At 44.6% G+C, this 25,159-nt stretch overlaps 1 protein-coding gene and 1 long non-coding RNA gene across 2 annotated transcripts in view; one reads left to right on the top strand and one right to left on the bottom strand.

Moving 5' to 3' along the window:
* Positions 1-15,269: 15,269 nt before the first annotated feature.
* LOC311532278 lies at positions 15,270-17,868 on the bottom strand. The gene is made up of 3 exons (XR_014714360.1): positions 17,801-17,868; positions 16,766-17,029; positions 15,270-15,436 (listed from the first exon to the last, which is right to left on the bottom strand). It is a non-coding gene; the product is annotated as an uncharacterized lncRNA (long non-coding RNA).
* Positions 17,562-25,159, top strand: part of ATP8A2 (ATPase phospholipid transporting 8A2) — a 690,440-nt gene continuing 682,842 nt past the window's right edge. The window contains exon 1 of the mRNA XM_084650563.1: positions 17,562-17,711. Within this exon, the coding sequence (XP_084506689.1) occupies positions 17,636-17,711 (76 nt within the window). The 5' untranslated portion in view covers positions 17,562-17,635. The remainder of the gene's footprint in view (positions 17,712-25,159) is intronic.

Here is a 25,159-nt window from a genome sequence, read left to right as displayed (position 1 = left end):
GCCCCCCTTTGGGGAGGCTAGTCCCCGGCTCCGCCCCTTCCATCCACACCCTCCCCATGGCCGGAGCCCGAGACCCGTCGCCGCCCCCCCTGCCACCCTCCCACACAGAGCGCCCCCCCCCCAGCTGCAGGAGCCCTGACCAGCCAAAGCCTTGAGCGCTCCCCCCTCAGCCAGAGGAGTCCCGGACTGGCCGAAGCACCAAGCCTCCCTTCCCAGCTACTGCCTGGAGAAGCCTTGGGCTGGCCGAAGCCGTGCCATGTCTCCCCTCCCCTGACCTAACCCACACAGGGGAAAAGCATCTGTTAGAAGATGCTTTTGATATGCCCCATGCAGGTTCCAGGGCAGCTGAGGTGGTATGTGCCTCCTCAGTTGCCCCAGAACCTGCATAGGGCATAATAAAGCAAAAACATCTCTGCCAAACCCTGCAAATGGGGGTCTGGCGGCTGCAGCAGCACTGGAGGAGGCAGAGCCTCCCCTGGCCTATTATACCCGCCGCCCATGGTTGAGGATGCCATTAAGTGGCAGGATGCCTAAATTAAGCCATTGTAATGTTGAGCTTAAGTCCCCTTTGTGGATCTACACAAGCACTCCCCTGCACTCCTCTCTTTGTGGGAGTGGGCCCTTAGGTTGGAAGTATTTCAGGGCAGGGTCCATGTATTTCTGTATGTTTTTGTTGCACTTAGCACAGATAGACCCAGATCCTGACAGGACTTTTCGGGTGCTGAAGTTGTCTAAAGTTAATTTTCCTCAATTGATGGGGTACATTTGAATTAACTATATGTGGTTTCCTTTCAGGATGAAAAGGTACAAGAGGCTTGAACAGCAGTAAATCCTTGGAAGGATCCAATAGAGCAAAGGAAGAAGCCATAAAATCTGACACAATACTGACAGGCTCTGAGCCAGTCTATACAGAGCCGTGGTGAAAACACTGGTGGCAGACTTACATTAGCCCACTGATGGAGTTGCCTTGGTGCATTGCATTGGTGTGAGATTTCCCTAAAGCTGCCAGGGTAGACAAGGCCTTAGGGTTATTACTGACAATTATTTTTAAAACTCATGGCTAAGGGAGCGAGGTACTGAAAATCTGGAGAAAGCAAATATTGTCCCAATTTTCAAACAGAGAAAGCAAAGCAGTCCTGGACATTATATAATAAATCTAACTTATGTTGCTAATATGATGAAAGAACAAATGCTGAGAGAGAAATTAAATATCTGATATTAAACTAAAAGGCAGTTACTTTCATATTTTTGAAATTTAATGAAGGTTTAGAAATATTATTATTTATCTACCTTGGGGTTGTACCAGTGTCTATCCTCATCGTATCTGAGCACCTTAAGAACCTAAGAATGGCCACATTGGGTCTGACCAATAGTTCATCTAGCCCAGTATTCTGTCTTCTGAAAATGGTTGGTGCAAGAGGTTTCAGAGGAAATGAACAAACAGGGCAATTATTGAATGATCCATCCCATTGTCCAATCCCATCTTCTGGCAATAAGAGGTTTGGGGACATCCAGAGCATGGGGTTGCATGTCTGACCATCTTGGCTAATAGCTGTTGATAGACCTATTCTCTGTAAATTTATCTAATTCTTTTTTAACCCAGTTATATTTTTGTCCTTCACAATATCCTCTGGCAACCAGTTCCACAGGTCGACTGTGTGTTGTGTGAACAAGTACTTTTTTATGTTTTTGTTTTAAACCTGCTGCCTATGAATTTCATTGCGTGACCCTTGGTTCTTGTGGTATGTGAAGGAGTAAATAACACTTCCCTATTCACTTTCTCCACACCAGTCATGATTTTATAGATTCCTGTCATATCTCACCTTTGTCATCTCTTTTCTAAGATGAACAGTCCCAGTCTTTTTAATCTCTCCTTACACGGAAGCTGTTCCAGACCCCTCATCATTTTTATTGCCTTTCTCTGTAGTTTTTCCAATTCTAAGATATCTTTTTTTTTTTTTGAGATGGGGTGACCAGAACTGCATGCAATATTCCAGATGTGGGTATATAATGGATTTATGTAGTAGCATTGTGATATGATACCTTCTACTTAAACAACTAATTCAAATTTGCATACGTAAGTGTAAACCATAAGCACAACTGTGTGGTTTGAAAATTGGCTAAATAACAGGGCTTAAATTTAGCCAGAGATGTCCAGAGCAGAGCTCTGGTAAATATTTTCAAACCTGCAGGGCAGAAGCCCTGAGCCCCGGCCCACCCCATGAGGCAGAAGCCCCACGACTCCAGGAAATACTCTATAAGAATTTAAGCTCTGCTAAATAATAAATGTTAATGATAAATTGCAATATATCATCAAGTTGGAGATAGCACCTACTAGGGTGGTGCAGGGACTGGTATTGCTATCAGCCTTAACAACTTAATTAGTGATCTGGAGGAAGGAGTAAATAGCATGTTCATTACATTTGCAGAAATGTTACATTAAGGAGCTGTGAGCACTATTCAAAACAAATGTAACATAAAAGAGCCTAGAGTTTAGAAGTATGGGCAGAAAATAATAAACTGAGATTCCAGTTGGAAAATGCAAGCTCAGTCATCTGGGGAAAACTAATCCAAACTAATGTATGCAAAGAAAGGGACAAACTTGGGATGCTGTAATGCTGAAACAGACCTAGAACTAGATTTTCAGAGCTCTAGGAAACATATAGAACAATCTGGCACTCTCAGTCAGACGGACTAGATCTAATAGGTGATCTAATAGGCCTTTTCCATCTCTAATGTCTATGACTGACTTTCTAAGTGGTTTACTTGTCCTATATTTCTCTCTAATGGTTCCTGGATGTCTCGTGTAACCCAGAAATAGATCCCTGCTGTCTGATTTAAAGTCACATAACCACAACGTGGACAGAAATCTTGGACAGCTTCTTTCTGCTCCACAGCCTCTTTGCTCTTCCTGTTTCTAAGCCACCAAGTTTCCATCCCTGCTACTGTTCTAAGCCTTGTCATGCTTCTAACAGCAGCATTTACTCCTTCATCCTAGAAGCACACTGTATTCCAAAAAGTGCCTTCCTCTGGCACTACCAAAGAATTCCAGGTGAACTCCAGGCGACCAGCTTGGCTTAATGGTGAAATCCTAGCGGATCTTAAACATAAAAAAGAAGCTTACAAGAAGTGGAAGGTTGGACATATGACCAGGGAAGAGTATAAAAATATTGCTCGGGCATGTAGGAATGTTATCAGGAGGGCCAAATCGCACCTGGAGCTGCAGCTAGCCAGAGATGTCAAGAGTAACAAGAAGGGTTTCTTCAGGTATGTTGGCAACAAGAAGAAAGCCAAGGAATGTGTGGGCCCCTTACTGAATGAGGGAGGCAACCTAGTGACAGAGGATGTGGAAAAAGCTAATGTACTCAATGCTTTTTTTGCCTCTGTTTTCACTAACAAGGTCAGCTCTCAGACTGCTGCGCTGGGCATCACAAAATGCGGAAGAGATGGCCAGCCCTCTGTGGAGATAGAGGCGGTTAGGGACTATTTAGAAAAGCTGGACGTGCACAAGTCCATGGGGCCGGACGAGTTGCATCCGAGAGTGCTGAAGGAATTGGCGGCTGTGATTGCAGAGCCACTGGCCATTATCTTTGAAAACTCGTGGCGAACCGGGGAAGTCCCGGATGACTGGAAAAAGGCTAATGTAGTGCCAATCTTTAAAAAAGGGAAGAAGGAAGATCCTGGGAACTACAGGCCAGTCAGCCTCACCTCAGTCCCTGGAAAAATCATGGAGCAGGTCCTCAAAGAATCAATCCTGAAGCACTTGCATGAGAGGAAAGTGATCAGGAACAGCCAGCATGGATTCACCAAGGGAAGGTCATGCCTGACTAATCTAATCGCCTTTTACGATGAGATTACTGGTTCTGTGGATGAAGGGAAAGCAGTGGATGTATTGTTTCTTGACTTTAGCAAAGCTTTTGACACGGTCTCCCATAGTATTCTTGTCAGCAAGTTAAGGAAGTATGGGCTGGATGAATGCACTATAAGGTGGGTAGAAAGCTGGCTAGATTGTCGGGCTCAACGGGTAGTGATCAATGGCTCCATGTCTAGTTGGCAGCCGGTATCAAGTGGAGTGCCCCAAGGGTCGGTCCTGGGGCCGGTTTTATTCAATATCTTCATAAATGATCTGGAGGATGGTGTGGATTGCACTCTCAGCAAATTTGCGGATGATACTAAACTGGGAGGAGTGGTAGATACGCTGGAGGGGAGGGATAGGATACAGAAGGACCTAGACCAATTGGAAGATTGGGCCAAAAGGAATCTGATGAGGTTCAATAAGGATAAGTGCAGGGTCCTGCACTTAGGACGGAAGAACCCAATGCACAGCTACAGACTAGGGACCGAATGGCTAGGCAGCAGTACTGCAGAAAAGGACCTAGGGGTGACAGTGGACGAGAAGCTGGATATGAGTCAGCAGTGTGCCCTTGTTGCCAAGAAGGCCAATGGCATTTTGGGATGTAGAAGTAGGGGCATAGCCAGCAGATCGAGGGACGTGATCGTCCCCCCTCTATTCGACATTGGTGAGGCCTCATCTGGAGTACTGTGTCCAGTTTTGGGCGCCGCACTACAAGAAGGATGTGGATAAATTGGAGAGAGTCCAGCAAAGGGCAACAAAAATGATTAGGGGTCTGGAACACATGACTTATGAGGAGAGGCTGAGGGAACTGGGATTGTTTAGTCTGCAGAAGAGAAGAATGAGGGGGGATTTGATAGCTGCTTTCAACTACCTGAGAGGTGGTTCCAGAAAGGATGTTTCTAGACTATTCTCAGTGGTAGAAGAGGACAGGACAAGGAGTAATGGTCTCAAGTTGCAGTGGGGGAGGTTTAGATTGGATATTAGGAAAAACTTTTTCACTAAGAGGGTGGTGAAACACTGGAATGCGTTACCTAGGGAGGTGGTAGAATCTCCTTCCTTAGAGGTTTTTAAGGTCAGGCTTGACAAAGCCCTGGCTGGGATTATTTAACTGGGAATTGGTCCTGCTTTGAGCAGGGGGTTGGACTAGATGACCTTCTGGGGTCCCTTCCAACCCTGATATTCTATGATTCTATGATTCTATGATTCTAACTGGCATCAGTTGTGTGTATGAAGGGAAGAAGAGGTTTGGGGGAAGTAAGATTGTCACTGTGACCAAGAGGGACAGGCCCCGTGAGAGGACCTGAAGTACTTTGAAACCTTTGGGGGTCTCCAGGTGGAAAACAGGTGATGCCTGGCAAGCTAGGAATGAATATAGACTGTTAATTGTTTTCAAAATATGTTTTCTCTGGCATGCTTTTGTTCAAGTTAAGAAATAATGTGTTTTATGAAGGCCAGCTGGTGACTGGTTAACCTTGTCATTCCCCCTGAGAGAACAGGACTGTTGGTGCTGAATTAAAGTCAGATTTGGTGAGGTGAGCACAATGAATTGCAGGAATCTGCTGCCTAAATCCCTGGTCTGGAGGGAGTGGATCATGTGATCCCACCCCAAGAAAGGTGACTGCTGGAGGCCTGATGGGGATGTTCTTAAAGAGATCATAAAGGAATCAGAGGTGCAGTTACCTCAGGAACTACGATAGCCACATAGCCCCATCTTCAGAGCTCAATCCTAGTCTCAAGGGTTGTTAAACTGAAAGTGTCCCAAAATATTTTTTGGACCAACATAATGACATTGTATGTTTTATGTTGTGACAAGGCTATGTTGTATCACACAATAATGATATTTATTGTAATATAACAGTGTTTGCATTGTGCTTTCTGCTTTGACTTCACATATATGCATAGTCAAGGAGGGGAGTGAGAGATTACAAATCATAGAATCATAGAATATCAGGGTTGGAAGGGACCCCAGAAGGTCATCTAGTCCAACCCCCTGCTCAAAGCAGGACCAATTCCCAGTTAAATCATCCCAGCCAGGGCTTTGTCAAGCCTGACCTTAAAAACCTCAAATCATGGGCTTGATTCTGCAAGTTGCTGAGCACCCTCAAATGCAAAGTGATTTAGTGGGAGCACAGGACACTCAGTGCCTCAGAGTGACTCAGCATCATTATCTACCTTATTTCTGCTGTAGGTCATAACCTCCTACTTCCCTTCTATTAGAAGAACTATTCTTCAAGCATAGTGTCCTTGGAAATGAACTATTGATCCAGAGAGATCTCAGAAATCTCTGGGAGTAACAGCAATCCAAGACTCAAAGATATTATTTCTTTCAGACATCTGCCATCTGGGGGAGTGAAGTCACTGGCATTAATGAGATTAGGTTCTGCCCACAGGGTTTGTAGGATGAGGACATTGGGTCTGATTCCCCTCTTGAGTGCACCATAAGAACACCGGAGCTGCTCTGTTGGCTTCAGTGGGTTCACATCAGTGTGAGTGAAAGAAGACTCATTTGCGCCCATTACATTTAATACATCACTCTTCATTTCCTTTAAAAAAGGATAAATTGGAGAGAGTCCAGCGAAGGGCAACAAAAATGATTAGGGGTCTAGAACACATGACTTATGAGGAGAGGCTGAGGGAACTGGGATTGTTTAGTCTACAGAAGAGAAGAATGAGGGGGGATTTGATAGCTGCTTTCAACTACCTGAAAGGGGGTTCCAAAGAGGATGGCTCTAGACTGTTCTCAGTGGTAGAAGAGGACAGAACGAGGAGTAATGGTCTCAAGTTGCAGTGGGGGAGGTTTAGATTGGATATTAGGAAAAACTTTTTCACTAAGAGGGTGGTGAAACACTGGAATGCGTTACCTAGGGAGGTGGTTGAATCTCCTTCCTTAGAGGTTTTTAAGGTCAGGCTTGACAAAGCCCTGGCTGGGATGATTTAACTGGGAATTGGTCCTGCTTCGAGCAGGGGGTTGGACTAGATGACCTTCAGGGGTCCCTTCCAACCCTGATATTCTATGATTCTATGATTCCTTAGCAAAGCTCTTCCCCATACACCATTCTGCTGCTCAGGCTTCAGATTGCATTCCCAACTATTAGAAGGGAACTGACATGAAGGGAAATGCATTACATGATGGCTACATTGCTGTGATCTCCCCCTGCTCCTTCAGGCTGGTCTAATTTACAAAGGATTGGCCCTGGCCCCAGGATCAGGGGAACACAAATTTGGCTTAAAGCCATTTTTCCACCAGCCTCTGGGGTCTTGTGCCAAGAATAGCTCAGGCCTGATTCAAATCTCAGTTGAACTGGTTTTTCAAGTATAATTCCATTGACTTCACTGGTCTTATTCCTGATTTAGACGAGTCTGAATGAGACTCACTGTGTTCCAAATCTGTGTAGCACTGTTTTGCCTTTTACACCCATTCTCTGAGTAGCTTACACCACCACTTGCTTTTCCACTGAATTTAGCCCACAATGTCAAGGGGTTGAAAGGCAAATACGAAACGTGTGTATCATTCAAAAAAAACCCAGATCAATTTTCTTCTACATCTTTATCAACAATGGGATGAATGAGATTAATCTGGCCTATTATTTTTAAGCATGTAGAATCCTGGGCTTTACAACAAACAGCCAGTGTGTGTTCTCGGTAGTTTGAGATAGAAATGGTACATTTGTTACTACTAAAGGCTCTGCAAAAGGCCCATTAATTTTTATTCTAAGATCCTCCCTTCCCAGCTCTAGCCTGCTCCCTTAGTCTATTAAGCCTTTGTCCATAACAATTCTCAGTATAATCTCTCTCCCTATGCAACATTAGTTCTACATTGCTAAACACCCCCAGAACACACCATATGTAGCCATGTGAGATATTTTTGAATTTAATCCAGCTCTGAGCTCGATTAATGGTGGCTCATCCCTTTAATCTTAAGCATGGATGCTCAGGAAAGTGTACTGTGCTGCTATTTCAGTGTGGGAATCCTGCCCTTTCCCTGACAATTGATCCACAGATAGGACAGCTTGGTTGCCTTAATAAAAAAAGAAAGAAAGAAAACAACACAAAAAAAAACCCTCACAAAACCAATTTTGCTTGCAGGTTCCTGTATTAGGGCCACACTAAGGCTGCAGCTAGAAGCACTCAAGGGATAGAAAATGCAAACATTGCATTTGAGCAAACAACTTTAACTTGGGTGTATGTACTATGGTACAGTCTTTAATTACAGGATTTCATTGTATGAACTGAGAATCTAATATTGTTGAAAAATAGCATTTTATTGCATTGAATTATGTAGGGAAAGGTATGTGATTACAAGAATGGTATCTTAGTGCAAGGATTAATGGTGCTTGTTCAGCCTTAACTTTTGTATTTCTAGATTTGTGTCCCTCACTGCTTTTTTATTGTACTAACTTAGGGCTAAATCCTGATTTCCTTACTTAGGCAAAACTCTCACATGAAGTAAATGGGCTAAATCCTATCAGATGCTAAGCACTTGCCTCTCCAGTTAAGTCAGTGGGCCAAAGCTGAAGCCTTTATTAATATTTTTCTTACCCCATCTGTGACAGTTTGTCCCTGCTCTGAATGCCACTGGATGTCCTGGGATGCCACTGAGTCAGCCTATTCTGTCAGCCTGGGTCCCCTTTTCCTGGCCTTGCTGGGCTAGGCTCACAAGCCTCTTCCAGCCAAGCACACAGGCAAGGCCACTCCCAGCTGCACAGAGAGACAGAGATCCACTCTGGAAAGATTCAGCCTTAGGGGCTTGCCCCAACACTCTGGTGCCCACTCCATTTAAGGGGTACAAACCCAACGGTTTTATGAAATTCACCCCCTCCCTCAATGTGGAGGGAGATATGCACAACTTCTTGCCCCCTCCCGTTAGAAATTACATAAACTGGATTATATTATAAACAAGAAATAAGTTTATGAACTACAAAAGTGAATTTAAGTGGTAAAGAGGTAGCAAACAGAACAATGCAGATTACCAAGCAAATAAAACAAAGCATGCAAACTAAGCTCGATTCACTAAAGAAACTGGTTACAAATAGTAATTCTTCACCCTAGATATTGTCTTAGGTAAATTCTTTCACAGGCCAGATATCTTTCCAGCCTTGGTCAAGCAGTTCTTCCCCCTCCCCTCAGTTCCAGTCTTTTTGTTTCCAGGTGTTTTTAAGTATCTCTTTGGGTGGGGAGACGGAGGAGTAACAAATTGAAGACCTTGATTGTTTTCCTCTCTCACCTTATATAGGATTTCCCCACCTCCCAGTGGAAAAGTTCAGCAGTCCAAGATGGAGTTTAGTATCAGGTGACCAGGTCACCTGACTCTGTAGTATCACAGCGTCCATGAGTCAGTGGCAGTATAGAGAGTCCACAAGAAAGCCAAGCCTTTTCACAGTCCATGGTCCTTGCTGAAGGGCCATCAGCCCTGTCTGGCTTTTCCATTGTTAACATTGAAGACTTAGCAGTGGGTGTTACCCAAAGTAGCATAGTTGATAGAGAGATACATAGTCAATATTCCTAACTTCAGGTACAGAAATGATACAGGCATACAGACTGGATAATCACATTCAGTAAATTATAACCTTTCCAATGATATTTTACAAGACCCATCTAGCATAAAGTACATCTAAGTTATATTATATTCATATCATAAGCATGTTTTCATAAAGAATATGGAGTGCAACATCGCATCATCCTCAAGCAAATGCTTTTTTGAAGCTTATGAGGGATTGCCTGAGTGAAAATGGAGTAAGAATTTCAGGATTTAGCCAACTGGATTCCCCTCTTTCTTTATAGAAGTGAACATTAAAATCAATCAGATGGAAAATAAAATTATTCTCTAAGCCAGGGGTTCTCAAACTTCATTGCACCACGACCCGCTTCTGGCAACAAAAATTACTACACGACCCCAGGAGGGGGGACCGAAGCCTGAGTCTGCCTAATTTGCGAAGTCTAAGTCAAAACCTGAGTCCCACTGCCCTGGGTGGGGAACGGGTCAAAGTTGAAGCCCAAGGGCTTCAGCCCCGTCAGGGGGCCTGTAACTTGAGCCCTGCCACCTAGGGCTGAATCCCTCAGGCTTCAGCCCCAAGCCCCAGCATGCAGCAAGTCTAAGACAGCCCTGGCGACCCCACTTTGGGGTCCCAACCCATAGTTTGAGAACTGCTGCTGTAAGCTATAGAAATATTGTAAGCGCAAATAAAACTGACCGTATCTTTCTTTTTCACTCCTTTATCCTTTCCATGATCAGAATTGTGAAATGTTCAGATGTGCACAATATATTGAAAAAAGAAAAGGAGTACTTGTGGTGCCTTAGAGACTAACCAATTTATTTGAGCATAAGCTGTCTGAAACAATATATTGATTTGTTCCAAAAGCTTTGTACTCTTCATGCTAGACAACTAATTGGACCAAATCTCAAAATCCTGATTCAGATTCACTTGTACTTTACTTAGGAAGCACTGAAGTGCTATGGCTGCATAATCAGGCCTGCAGCTGGTAATGGAGGATGCAGTGGGAGAGAGTATGTGAGACATACACTGTGGAACTATCCATGGTGCTGTAGTTTCTCTTGGTTTTCATACAGAAGACATGTAGATTCCATATAGACTCGTGTTTCTGTTTTCTTCCAGGCCTACACTATGGGAACTATAGCAGCATAGGCCTGGAGCACAGATGCAGACTACAGGCTTGAAAGTGATTTTTCTGTTTGTGTAAGAACACCACCTCCCTGAGTGACAGTAGCTAAGTCAACAGAAGTACTCTTCAATTGACCTATCAGTGTCTATATAGGGGGTAGGCTGGAACAGCTGTGTCATGCAGGGTTGTGAATTTTTCACACCCCTGAGCATCACAGCTATGTTGACCTGAATTTGAAGTGTAGACCAGACCTTTGTACCTATGGACTGTATGGGTATAATACATTCATCCTGATGTCACTCATAAAAGCAATAATGTTTACTATATGGGACACAGGTAGCTCAGGAGATAAAGCATTGGACTGGGATTCAGGACATCTGGGTTTCTATTTTCAGCTCTGTCACTGGCCCTCTGAACAACCAAGGGCAAGCCACTTTCTCTCTGTGTGCTTCCCCCCTCTAATTGCAAAAAGGGAAGCAATGATACCTACCTCCTCTGTAAACACTTTGAGTCTATGAATGCAAAGCCCTTTATGAGAGCAGTATTCTTGCTATGCCTAACAAACACACTTCTGTACTGCAGTAGACATTCTCAGACATGAAAATAATCTCACTGTCATATACTAGAGTCACTTTGTAACAGTTTCCCACATAGCAGTGATGAAGGGGATCACTATACACTGTTCCCAAGTAATCCAAAACACTGAAAGAAGGCAGTTAAATAAACTGGGCTTGGTAGAATATGGGGGAAAACACTCTCAGTTGTCGCAAAACCATGTATTAGCCTAGTGGTTTATGCTTTTCAATGAACCAGCTTATGTGAAACACTACATTTTAAATTTTCCTATGTACATACATTTTTAAAATAATGGTAACTAATTGTTTTACTCTTGACTTACACTGACCTCTGGTGCCAACAACCTGACAGCTCTGAACAATTCTGAACATACAGTTAGAGAAGAGCTATTACATGTATTGCAGTATGTAGCTTTCCCTGAATATGTCTGTATTTAAAAATTAGTCACTCACTAAAAGATGTTTCGAATGTCTGATTATATAAAAATCTGATACAGTGACACTTGCAGTTCTAGTATTAGTTGCTTTATAGTCACTCTTTAGCATGTAATCTATGAAGGGCCTAACTTTTCCTCTGCCTTGTTTTTTGTATAGCCCTCTACAACAATATTTAACCAATTAGAATGGTTGCATTTTACATCTGCTTTGCACTCCCTTTGCACTGGTGTTGATGCCAACACAACATATAAGGCAGTCTCACACTTGTATTTCCTGCATTTTAATAGAGGTCTAAGAAAATGACTGGAAATGGTGAAAACACATCTAATACACAATAATTATCTAACAAAATCCAAATCTACTTTGAAACTTATGCTTTTACTTAAATTCTTCAATTATTTAGCCCTTTTCTTTTTTGTTTCAGGTAATTAATTTTTTGTTCAGTACTACTCAGTCCTTATGCTTTTCAACATTCCAAGTTTATATCTCATATTACTTATAAAACAGATGTTAAAACAAGCCATTAACACTCTTCAAAACATAAACATTTAAAAAATAAAATTATATGCACAATTCAGAATCCTGCCACCTAGAGGGCATCTCCTGCAGTTCTTATTCAGTATTATGTATAGCTCTCTGCCTAAACCATTTCTAAGGGCTTGTCTACACATGGAGTTATTTAAGAGTAGCTAGTGTGCTATAAATTCATCTCCCATCTTAATCCAAAGTAACCTTCTTGTGTACACAAGCCATGATAGTCACCACCACAGTATCTAAGGCCCTGACTACACTAGAAAAAATAGTACCAGTTATTCAACAGTGGTGTGGTTGCACTGTTCAAGTGTTAGAGTAGAAAGGGGTCAGAGTTTTGATGGGGGTGTTTTCATCATGTCATGAAAACTTGCAGTTCAACTGTTTTTCAATAATGTATTCTTAAGCATTTTCCCCTGCTTTTTATTTATTTAATTTTTCAGTTATGCAAAATTATGGGTTTTAAGCATTTTCCCTATTTTTTATCAATTTAAATGTTCATATTTGCAGGAAATTATGGGGCATCAGACAAATATTTGATGACAGATGTTGAGATTAAAAAAATTAAACTTTATAATTGGTACAACACAAATTGTCAACATCACATATCAAAATGTACACAGTAAATATCCTTAAATCAAACTAAGTTTTCAAGCAGCATTTTTCATTTTCTTTCTATCTTTAAATTCCAACTGTTATCAATGGAAATATTTTTTCATCAGTTTGTGTGAGTATGGTGAAATCGACATTTACTGACAATAATCTAACCCTTCCAAGCCTAATTATATATGGCTATGGATGTTATTTAATGCTCTGCCTTGGAAAATAGATCTTATAATCTAGCCATTAAAAGTGATTTTTGCAAAGCATTTCTTTGTTACTGCTGACATCAGTAAAACAGAAAGCCTAGTGAGCCATTCATTACATTGACATAGCTTTTTTACATGAGCAGACATATTTTGAGGTTGTTATTACATTTAAATTTAACTCATGTTTTACATCTTTCTTATTGAATAGATAACTGGTATAACTGTGTGTCACATTGTCTGGAGACAGGTTTCACTGTGTGTCACGGAGTCCCCGGGCGATGGTCTGGAACTGCTCCCTATGAAGCCAGTCAGTACTCTGATGAAGTCTCCTCTGTGCGAGCAGACTGTCTTCAGGGCAAAAAGCTCACACAGCTTCCACCTTCCTGCGTCTGACCTTGGAGCATTCAGCATCCTCTGCCCCTCCGTGCGCTTCCCACAGCAAGTCTGCCCAGGTGGAGTCCTGGGGAAGCCAGAGGGTCCTGCACCCCAGCTTTGCAGTCAGATGTGACTCTTAGCCAGCCAGTAAAACAGAGGTTTATTAGATGACAGGAACATGGTCTAAAATAGAGCTTGTAGGTACAGAGAACGGGACCACTCAGCCAGGTCCATTTTTGGGGGCAGTGAGCCAGACAACCACATCTGCACTTCATTCCACGTCCCCAGCCAGCCCAAACTGACTCACCCTCCACCCCCTCCTCCTCTGGGCTTTGTCCCTTTCCCGGGCCAGGAGGTCACCTGATTCCTTTGTTCTCCAACTCTTTAGCTATCACCTTGCAGGGGGGAAGGGTCCAGGCCATCAGTTGCCAGGAGACAGAGTGTCGGCCATTTATGTAAACTGGCCCTTTGCTCTGCAACAATTACACCCCCTTATCCCACCACCTAGAGACTTACGAAATGCATACGGGAAACTGAGGCACCCCTACAGTATTCAGAGGAAACATTAAGAACAGTCCCACCTCGTCACAGAGTGGTAGCCATGTTAGTCTGTATCAGCAGAAAGAACAAGGAGTACTTATGGCACCTTAGAGACTAACAAATTTATTTGAGTATAAGCTTTCGTGGGCTAAAGCTCACTTCATCAGATGCATGCAGTGGAAAAAATAGTAGGACGATATATATATATAGAGAGAGAACATGAAAAAATGGGGATTGCCATACCAACTCTTAACGAGACCAATCGATTAAGGTGGGCTATTATCAGCAGGAGGAAAAAAAAACCTGTTGTCGTGATAATCAAGATGGCCCATTTCAAACAGTTGACAAGAAAGTGTGAGTAACAGAAGGGGGAAAATTAGCATGGGGAAATAGTTTTTAGTTAGTGTAATGACTCATCCACTTCCAGTCTTTATTCAAGCCTAATTTAATGGTGTCCAGTTTTCAGATTAATTCCAGTTCTGCTGTTTCTCATTGGAGTCTGTTTTTGAAGGGTTTTTTTTTTTTGAATAATTGTGACTTTTAGGTCTGTAATTGAGTGTCCAGGGAGGTTGAAGTGTTCTCCAACTGGTTTTTGAACGTTATAATTCTTGACATCTGATTTGTGTCCATTTATTCTTTGGCATAGAGACTGACCAGTCTGGCCAATGTACATGGCAGAGGGGCATTGCTGGCACATGATTACATATATCACATTGGTAGACGTGCAGGTGAACGAGCCTCTGATCGTGTGGCTGATGTGATTAGGTCATATGATGGTGTCCCTTGAATAGATATGTGGACAGAGTTGGCAATGGGCTTTGTTGCAAGGATAGGTTCCTGGGTTAGTGGTTTTGTTGTGTGGTTGCTGGTGAGTGATACATGCCATCATGTGCCAGAAATGCCCCTCTGCCATGTACATTGGCCAGACTGGTCAGTCTCTACGCCTCTTTATGGGTGTGAGAGGCAATTAGCATAATCTTAGTATGCTTAATATTTATTATAGTAGTGTCCCACAATGGCCCATTTAGTTTTGATAGGCCTTCTTGATGGTTAGACGATCCCTTCTGACTGGGTTCAAAAGTTCAGAGCAAACTTTTTTTACAGTCATAAAGCAAAACAATTAAATATTACCTTATAGCTTGTGATAAAGATGTTGTAAGTGAGACTAATGCACGCATCAACTTACAAGCATTTCATAGTCTAAACATGTTATAAGTTCAATACCTGTTTTAACCATATTAACACACAGGTGACCTGGACTGGTTTCCAGCAATGAATTTGTCAATATTCAGCTGAGGCCTAAAGCGTTGGCAAGAGTTGGCTCCAGGTCTGCCAGCATCACACTGTGTATTTCGCAAAATTCAAAGAATTGCAGCATACGATCTAGCAACCATATAACTCAATTCATGTAGCTCCCCTCTTGTGTTTCCCCTTATTTGTATATGTAATTAATAATTTCTACCTGTTAAATTTAACCTGGTCCCTAAGCATTGTCCCTATTTTCTTTCAGGTTTCTCAGGCATAGATTCCTAGTCTTCCATTGTTTCACCTTTATTATACTCACAATACTTTTCTCCACATGCCTATTCTTCATTATTCAAAAATTATCTGAAATGTCTTGGTTCGACTGCTGATGAACACTTGAGTCCACTGAAAAAGTTCCGTTGATTTCAATGGGCTTTGAACAGGTCCTAAATAAAAAATTAAAAAGACACCTCAGTTTCCAAATGTTTGTCTCTTTTTTTTTGTCTCCATCATTTAGTTCAAATGTGGTGTTTTCATTTTTCCATTTCCACTACAACTCGCATACTACCATAGCAGCATACCTTCTTTGTTTCAAGCTTCAAGACAAGATCAGTCTCACAGCTACAAATAACTGTGAGACTGATATATTGTGGAATCAAAGATCTCCACAGGTGTAGACAAATCTATGAGGAGTTTACTGGATCATTTGAGAGACTGCATTTGGTGTATGTATATATTAGTGTTTCTGTGTATGGCTCTAACATTTTACTGATGCCCAGAAATTGCATACCTTTGGGCAAGTCCACCATCAGTGTATAAAAATTCCATGTTCCTCCAAATAAGACCATAGCTATTTTATACATTTGTTTAAGTTTAACAAAATATACCTCCAATAAACAATCTTGAAGAAATTTTCTCTAGGATGCTACAACTAGTAAATGCTGCCTTTTTGACCTCTTTAAAGTGGGTGATGAATGATTTGACAGGCACCTCTTTACTCCAACATATCCTTTTCAGCATGCTGTTTTTGAGCTCACCCATGTAACTGAGAGTGAAATTTGGCCCTGCAATGTAGAGTCTGTTGAAAACTGCTACTGACAGTCACTATCTCTTAGAATTGAGGAGAGGGAAGCCACTCCAATGGGAGTTATGTGGGTTCAGAGCCACTCAAAATCAGGCTAGTGATCAGATGACTAAATATGAATTGGGGTGCCTAGTTTAAAAATTTTGGCTGAAGTGACTTTGTTTTTTATTTTCCTCCTAACCTTGGCTATCTTTGGTACCTCTGTGCTGTAAACATTTGCACAACATACTGAAGAAATAAAATGTTACGTACTGTAAAAGGTAAGCAATATTAGGATTAATATTTTTCTTAATTTACTTATCCTTGATTTACTTGGTGGTTACATCTATGTAAGAACTACATATTTTGGATAAACTCTGTTTATAAACTGGAAGGAGGCGTGCAGTTTGCTGCACAGGAGAAGGATGGTTTCTGAATGACTGAAGGTACATTCTTAGGAGTCAGGAGATCTGGGTCCTAGGCCTGGCTTTGCTGCAGACTTTCCTGTACAATCTAGGGCCAATCACTTATTTCTGTGTGGGGATAATTCTCCATTGAATTGAACCTTGTGCAAATTAAGTTGTAAGTCGATATGAGATCACAACAGTAGTACTTTGCTCAAGCACAAATGGCTACCTGAGGTGCAAGGCAGTAGAGAATCAGTCAGATTCCTCTGTACTATCTATGAAATAGGCCAGTAATGTATACATACCTCTCTGTATTGCTGTGAAGCATTAGATTCTTCTACCATGGTGATGAGTGCAGTAACTGGGTATTTTTACAAAGCATCCTGAGCTTCTTCTGACAGGTGCTATACATTATTTTTATTAATAGCAATAGCATGGGTAGTAAAGAATTGGCTCTATATCGTGCCTTCGATTTTTCCACAATGCTCCTGTTGCCTTGAGTGCGTGACCTTGGTGAACACTGTGATGTCCCTTGTGATAATGCAGCGCCCATATTTCGAAAAATAACTCTTAAAAAAAAAAAAGACACATGGCTTTGTTGCATTAGCTGAGTGAGTCACGCCCAGCCAAGGCTGGAGGTTCATCCAGGCACTTGATAGTTTTATCTCACTGCCAGGAGCAGGCCTCTCTACAGCCCAGGGGGCTGCTTTCACGTTGTGATTGCCTCCTGCGCAGTGCCCAGCCACACTGTGTGTGGACAAGAGCCTTGCACCCATGTTGCCGCCCTGCTCTTGCCCCCACTGAAGTGCATGGGGACAGGATCGGGCCCACGTTGCCAAATGGCTGTCACTGGGGGCTCCAGCCCTGACCAGGGCACGGGGCAGCCCCTGGCCCCCGCTGACACTAGGCAGACGCCCCCCCCCGGCCATAACGCCCCCATGCACAGGCATCTCTCGCCCTGCGCCCTCCTGCGGGCTCGCGGCTCCAGCTCAGCTCCCCCGCCCGAGCTCCCGTCCCGCGCAGCCGGGCCAGACGTGGCGGCGGCGGCGGCGGCAGCGGCAGCGGCGCGGCGCGCGCGTGTTGCCCGGGCCGCTGCCTTCGCCGGGGCCTGCGGCCTTCGCCCCCGCCCGGCGGCGCGTGTCCCCCCGCCGCTGGGCTCGCCCGGCGGCAGCATCATGCCGAGCCGGGCCGGCCTGGGCAAGGCGCTGAGGATGTCTCTGCAGAGGAAGTCCAGGATCCATTCCGCGGCTGGTAAGGGCAGGAGGGGCGGGGGCGCGAGGATGCCCCGCCGCCTGGGGGGGGGCAGGTCTGGCGGATGAGGGGGAACCTCCGCCTGTTACCTGCCCCCGACCGTCGCGCAGCAGCCGCCTTGTCCTCTTTCTCTTGGCCGCGGGGGGGTGGGGTGCGGGTTGTTGTTAATACCCTGCAGCTTGACGTTAGCTGTCAAGCTAATTTATAGCAGTTGCCAATTTAATGACACACAGTAGCAGCGGGAATCCTGTTCAGGGTTAGACACCCCCCCCCCCAGCGCCAGGGCAGCCAATGAGCGCATTGATTCGGGGTACAATCATCTCCCCTTTTGCTGCGGGAAGCCACAGTTCTCTCCGCAGCAGCGGTTTCGCGGTGTGCTTTTGATGCCGTCTCCCGGCCGGGTGCCTTTGTTTGCTCTGATGCAGTGTTGTTGCATATGGGACTTGTGCAAAGGGCTTGCTGCAGTCTGCAGAGCTACGAGCAGGTCACAGCGCTGCAGGTTCGGGTGGGTGTGTAATAGCCTCCACGCTGCGCACACACACACACACTCCAATAGATCCGCACAACACACAAATACACACCCAACACAAGACAATACACTGGCTCTGCCATACCGAGAACGCGTAATGGTACATCCAAAATCACACAAACAACACGTAGAATATCAAGGTTGGAAGGGACCTCAGGAGGTCATCTAGTCCAACCCACTGCTCAAAGCAGTGACCAATCCCCAATTTTTGTCCCAGATCCCTAAATGGCCCCCTCAAGGATTGAACTCACAACCCTGGGTTTAGCAGGCCAATGCTCAAACCACTGAACTATCCCTCCCCCCAAATCTGCACCAACACACCAAGACAAAGTCTACGCAAACATACACATGATGCATATGAGCTTTGGTAACCTGAATTGTCTTTCATAAGGATGATCCCTCGCCGGGTACGCTATGGAGCGTGAGTTAAGCAGTGAGTGTGGAGAATCTGGGGCTCATAGAAAGGATGCTGCCCTTTAGACACAGCATAGCTAAGGACATGTTCTCTAGGTTCAGAAGCTGTGTAATCAGTGCCCCCCTCTGTTTTTGATGGTTTGTTTTAGGCAGAGGAATTCCTTATGCGCCTATAAAATTGTTTTATTTCCTGCAGTGGGGGGTGGGGAAAGGATGAGGTAAGTATTCTTTTTACTGGAGGTAAACCAGCAAGCACATTCATAAGTGAATGTGCTTGCACTGAAACTCTGATCATGACTGGAGAAATCTTAATGCAGGCACTGGTCAATAAAGGGACAGTAAAAAGAAAAGGAGGACTTGTGGCACCTTAGAGACTAACAAATTTATTTGAGCATAAGCTTTCCTGAGCTACAGCTCACTTAGTAGTTACTGGAATTTCACTTGTGCCTTCACTTGCATACGATGAAAGTCAACTTTATTGCAATATGCCATTTGATATAACTGTAGGATTGCCTAGGGGTGGATTATAAAATTTCCTAAAATGTCCATGTAGGTGAATTCCTTTAATCTGATTCATAAGAAAGTAGAGGAAACTAGAATAATTTGGGGTGAAATCCTGGCTCCACTAAATCCCCAGTGAAAAGGTTCCCATTCTGATCTCACTTATTCCAGTCTTACTGTATTATATACCTTCAATAGCCTCAGTGGAGGTACTTCTGATTTAATCCTTGTTTACACCCAGGTTTAAACTGGTGCAACTTTTATGTCTGGACAAGGCTTTACACTGGTGTGAGAGCAGAATTAGGCCTTGTCTGCAGAGTTTTGTTCACAAAAGTCAGCTTTCACCGACAAAACAGTGGAGGTGTACACACTACAATGCTTTTGCCTTTGACAAAAGTCTCTTCCTTTGCGGATATAATAAAACCACCTCAGTGAGAGGTGAAGAGCTTTTTGTGGGAAAGTTAGATAGACAAAGTGTCAGTGTAGACACTGTTCTTGGTTATGTTGCTGTAAATGACCTCCAGGAGATGTGCCACAACGCCAATCCTGACCGCTCTGGTCAGCAGTTCGAACTCCGCTGCGCTGCACCTAGGTCACAAGCATCCGCCCCATCCCTTTTAAAGGACAGGAAATTTTTGAAATTCCACTTTCTGTTTCCTTGGCGTGGAGAGCTCATTCCCACATTTTCCCACGGCAACTCCACACAGCAAATGCTCTCCCATTTGGAGCTCACCTGAGTTGTTGGATCTGCTCGCTCTGTGGGGAGTGGAGGCTGTGCAGTTCCAACTCTGCTCCAGCTGTAGGAACTTCAGTATCTATGGTCAGATTTCTCGTGGCATGTTGGATAAGAGCTATGAATGGGACACGCATCAGTGCCGTGCGAAGATAAAGGAGCTAGAGGCAGGCATACCAGAAGACAAGGGAGTCAAACTGTAGCTCTGGTGCTGCATCAAAGACCTGCCACTTCTATAAGGAGCTGGATGCCATCCTTAATGGCAACTCCACCTCCACTGCCAAGAGCCCCAGGGATACTTCAGGAGGGTTGGAGACAGTGGACAGCAGACTCAACCCCAAGGACAAAGTGGTGGACGAGGAAGTGGAGTTGAAGGACAAGATGGGACAGGTGACAGGGTCGTCCAGTACTGAGGCGAGCCAGGACGTCTTCTTGACCCTGGACGGTTTGAGCCAGTCCTAGCAGTCCATCTCTGGTGTGCATGATTCAGGAGAGGGGAGCTCTGGTAAGTTATCTTTTTGAGTAGATGCTGCTTGGTTATATGAGGTAGAGCTGTCCTTTGCTTTGTTTTATGCTAGAAGTGGGTTAAGGGATAGAAATGTACAAGACTAGCTGTGTTTGCCTGTGCTTCACGTTTCCCTGTGCAGCTACGCAGTGGGTCGGAACAGTGTGTTAATACACAAGATTTAATGGGAATCATCCAGAGATCTCTCTAGGACAGTGGTTCTCAAGCTGTGGGTCGGGACCCCAAGTGGGTCACAACCCCATTTTAATGGGGTTGCCAAGGCTGGTGTTGTCCCTGGGCCCCAGCAAGTCTGAAGCGCAACCCCACCGCCCAGGGCTGAAGCCCAAGCCCCACTGCCTAGGGCTAAGGTTTCATGCTCCCTGCCCAGGGCAGAAGTCCTTGGGCTTCAGCTTTGGGCCCCCCCGCCAGGAGTGGTGGGGCTCAGGCAGGCTCAGTCTTCGGTCCCCTCTCCTGGGGTCATGTAGTAATTTTTGTTGTCAGAAGGGGGTTGAAGTTTTGAGAACCGCTGCTCTAGGAAACTTTCCTGGAGGTACTTGCTAATCCTCTGCCGAAGGTCCCTTGGCAGAGCTGTTTTGTTCCTGCCCCCGTTGCAGGAAACTTTCCTGCTCCAATTGGCAATCACTTGTGGAGGGCCCAAAGTGGCACAAAGGCAAGCAGCATAGGGAACTGGTCTGAAGCCACACACATGCAAGAGATGTACCCTTGCATACTTGCTTATCCTCAGGAGTGAGATTTTTGGCTTCAAGGACCCTTGCCCGTGGAAAATGGTGGCAGAATTTACAATTTTGTCCCTAGTCGCTTGCAGTGATCCTGTTAAAAGAACACCAAGACCCTTTTCCCCATATTGAGGCCCTCCCCCACCCACGGTCAAACTCACCATATGTTGGGCATTTGCTGAGCTGTGTGCCTGCCAAGGGACAGTGAGAAAGAGGTGTATTTTACTATTATGATTCGATGCAGTGAGTGCAGTAACAGTCATGCTTTCGTTTATTGTTTCTTGTGTTTCTGCAGATGTGGCCTTCAGGGAAACCCCCTACACACTGGTGGTGCTTGTCTGCCACATAAGGAAGTGACTGAGGTGGAACAAGGAGGACGTGTTTTGGGAGGTGCCCCAATCCTCTGATGAGGCGAAACAAGAACACAGGATGTGAGAGAGACAGTTAATGAAAATTTTAAAATAGATAGGCAGGAGAGGAAGGAGAGCCAGAAGCAAATTTTAGTGGGCCAGGAGCAGATGATAAAAGTGATGGAGGAGGAAACAGAGATGTTGAAGTCCCTAATCATGCTGCAGGCAGAATACATGAGTTCTCACCCCCACCGCCCATCCAGAACGGCTTGCCATGCCCTCCCCAAACTCCTCCCACACATTCCTTGCAGGTTCCCATCCTGTCCCAGTACCCCGTTCACTCCACCCCTTCGGCCAGCTTCCAGAATGCTAGCTGGAGTTACACACAGCTATGGGAGACTCCATCAGGAGAGTGCCCTTCACTGTTATCTCCCTTTCCAGCAAGCATTTTCTGTGTGTTGTTAATTGGTATTTAATAAAAAATACTCTCTGAAAGATGATAATCAATCTTTATTTGTCTCCTACACACGGTGGTTGCTGCTGGAATACATACACAGTGGTGATTGGTACATTTGCAGACTACAAATCACAGGAAGTAATCATCAAAATTTTCATGCAAGGCAGCAAGTTAACAAATCATAGGAGAAGGCTTTATAGAAAGACACATGACTGGAGCTCATTGTCCAATTTATCTAGGTCATGCTGGACCCTATCCCTTTCCTACCCTACCCTACCTGATCATCATACTGCATGATTGGCCACATTGTATTCATAACAGTAACCACAACAGTAGAAAGCAGTGCAGGATCCATCCTTTCAGGCAGAGACAGTGGGCGCATAGTAAACGGGTTGCTGAAAAGTAACATGAAACATAGTCCAAAGCCCATGGAATGATGAGACAGAAAAAACTGCATCATGGGACATTGAGCCCACACCCATGATGCTCTGTGATCCACTCTGCCTTCCCACAACTCCTAGCTGCAGAAGGTGGCGAGTTGCACAGTGGGATAGCTACTAACCAGGCGCTACTCTCGCTGTCAGTGCTGGAGCACCAACTGTGGATGTTCTTGATGGACAGAAGAAGCGTTCTGTGAACAGCACAAGTGATGTAATTATACCAGTTTTTGATTGTAGGTGTAACTTGCATCGAAAAAACTCTGTAGTGTAGACAAGGCCTTAGATGCTATTTAGGAAAGTGACACAAAGGTTGCTTGCTGAAGAGCTACAAAGTGTTACTATCATAATTGCTTGGTGAATGGGTCAATGACCTTTTATTTTGAGTATTTATCTGGAGGATGACAGAAAACTTTGAATAGTCACATGCATCTCTTTTTCACTAAATGGACTAGACAATTTGCCCAGGAAAAGTTAACTATGCTGAATGGAACCTGCTATGCATTTTCACAGTCAGGAACTGTCTGAGGCTACACACAGTCAGGATCAACTGAATTTCAAAGTTGTTTGTGTGATGGCATTGCAAAATGCAGGGACCCTTTCAGAAGCGATGGGATGTGTGTGTGGGTGTATCTTTTTGAATATATGGTCTGGATCTGGTAACCCTGTCTTGATCCATTGCTATTCACGCTTTCCTTAGTTACCACATTTCAGACCTTTTCCCTCTCACAGTTCAGCTCTGAGAACAGAACATTTCCAACCTAAAAAGCACTGATTTTTATTTGCCTGTTGGTAAAAATTTAGGCCCCATTTATTTTTATGGGGACTTTTCTTATTTTAATGTAAGCGGGGGAATAGTCCCGCTATTGTGGGGAACTTTCCTGGCTTCTGCATTACCCCGGTGAAGTGGGCGAGTGAAAGGATCCGAGTCCTCACTCCCACTTCCTTTACCCAGTGGCCTCCCTGCCCTTGAAGACTTCCCTTCCACTCTCCTGTCTGGCAGAGTCCTCTTAACCCCAACAAGGCTGGGCCCAGGATTCCTGGGGGGCTTGACCTCCAACCCTGCTGCGGTCACCTAGGATAGGGGTTAGGGTGTCCCCACTCCAGAGTACTCTCTCTGCACTGGACACTTCACTGACCATTACGTACAAGTTAAAGCAAATGCAAGTTATTTAATCAATTAATTTTAAAAAGAATAAGGGAAAATGAGAAAGGTTAAAGGAAACACATCACCCCGCTCTGTGGCAGGGAACATCACAAACCGTGTCTCTGGAATGTCCGGGCAGTTCACAGTCTGTTCCGTGTAAGTCCCAGGCCTTCTTCTCAGGCCCTGGCTGTGCTGCAGGGATGCTGTGGGTTGGACACTTGCTCTGGTGGTGGCCACACGCTCTCAGGCTCTAAGTGGTAGGACCCTTCTGCCCAGTGTCGCCTGGGCCCTGTCGGGGTTACGATCCACGTCTGGCCTGCAGAGCCTCTTGGCTGAGGCATCTCCCTGTGCTGGGCCCGCTGCCCAGGGTCCCCCTTGCTCTCCCCAGCTGCTCACCGCACCCAGCTCCACCACTCTATCTCAGCACTGCTGCTGCTGCTGCTCTGCCTCCAGCTCCCTGGGCTGCTTTTCTGGCCCCTCTGGCTCTGGTTGCTGCAGCTCTCCTCCCAGGGCAAGTCTGCTCTCTCTGGGCTGTGCCTCTGGCTTTGGGGCTGCAGCTCTGCTCCCAGGACTGGGTCTTCTCTCTCTGGATCTGGCACAGCTCTGCTCCCCAGCTCAGCTCGGGCCCCAGCTTTCTCCTTAGCTCGGCCCCACTCTGCCTGACCCAGGCAAATCCAGCTCACATGGAGGACGGGACCTCCCTGGCCTCCTGACTCCCTGATTAGCCTACCCGCCCTGTCATTCAGGCTGACCTGGAGCATTGGCCAATCCCCATTGTTCCTGGGGACTATCAGTCTCAGGGTCCTGATTTTCCATAGACCCTTCCCCCTTTTTAGTACTGGGAGCTAGCCAACCAAAACACCCCCACTGAATGTTAGTAAGGGGGCAACAGTCCCCTTACATTAAGGAGTTAACTTTTTGTCTAGAATATTCTCATTTTGATTCTTACAGACCATAGTATTCTCTCTTTTTTGAGTGTTTCAGTGACTTATAGCTGGACAGTGTGAAGCAAGTACATGTACTTTGAATAAATAGGAGGTGCCCTACTACACTAAATTGAAAAGACTTGTAGCATGTCTAGTCATTTGCACCTGTGCTAAGTGGGTGTAAAGCACAACCAATCTATTTGGTAGCAGGGGTAGCACAGATGCAAATAACTACACAGAGTGCCAGGCAGTGGAGAGTCAGACACCATGAGTGCATAGCCCCTCCTGCCACTCAAACAATTAGCCCCGTTGGCCAGTTATATGCATTTCTTCATTGATTTTTTAATTTTGTTTACTTTGCATATCTAAACCCTAATTGCAATGATGCGGTACCAGTTAGATCAGATTGATTAGATTTAAATTATTCTCTAAGAAGCCTCCAACTCTTTGCTTTTGGAGCCAAAGACATCAAAAGATGTACCACTTCCTTTCCTTCCTGGCTCCTTAAGTTCACTAAAAATAAGCCATTGTCAATAATGCACTAGATGGTTGCAAAACAGGGTTTTGGATTTTTATTTTTAGGTCAGTAAAAATGTAGAGATCAAATGGATTAAAAATATATATCCTGTTATCATCCACTGTGGTCTATCCCCACAATCTTCAGTGGGTATGACCGAAGTTGGAATGTACTCTGATAGAGAGGAAATTAGTT

This window comes from Lepidochelys olivacea (assembly GCF_965140295.1).
Source record: "Lepidochelys olivacea isolate rLepOli2 genome assembly, chromosome: 1".
Taxonomy (NCBI): Eukaryota; Metazoa; Chordata; order Testudines; family Cheloniidae; genus Lepidochelys; species Lepidochelys olivacea.
The sequence above is the reverse complement of the archived record's forward strand: the minus strand, read 5'-3'. Positions and strand labels throughout refer to the sequence as shown.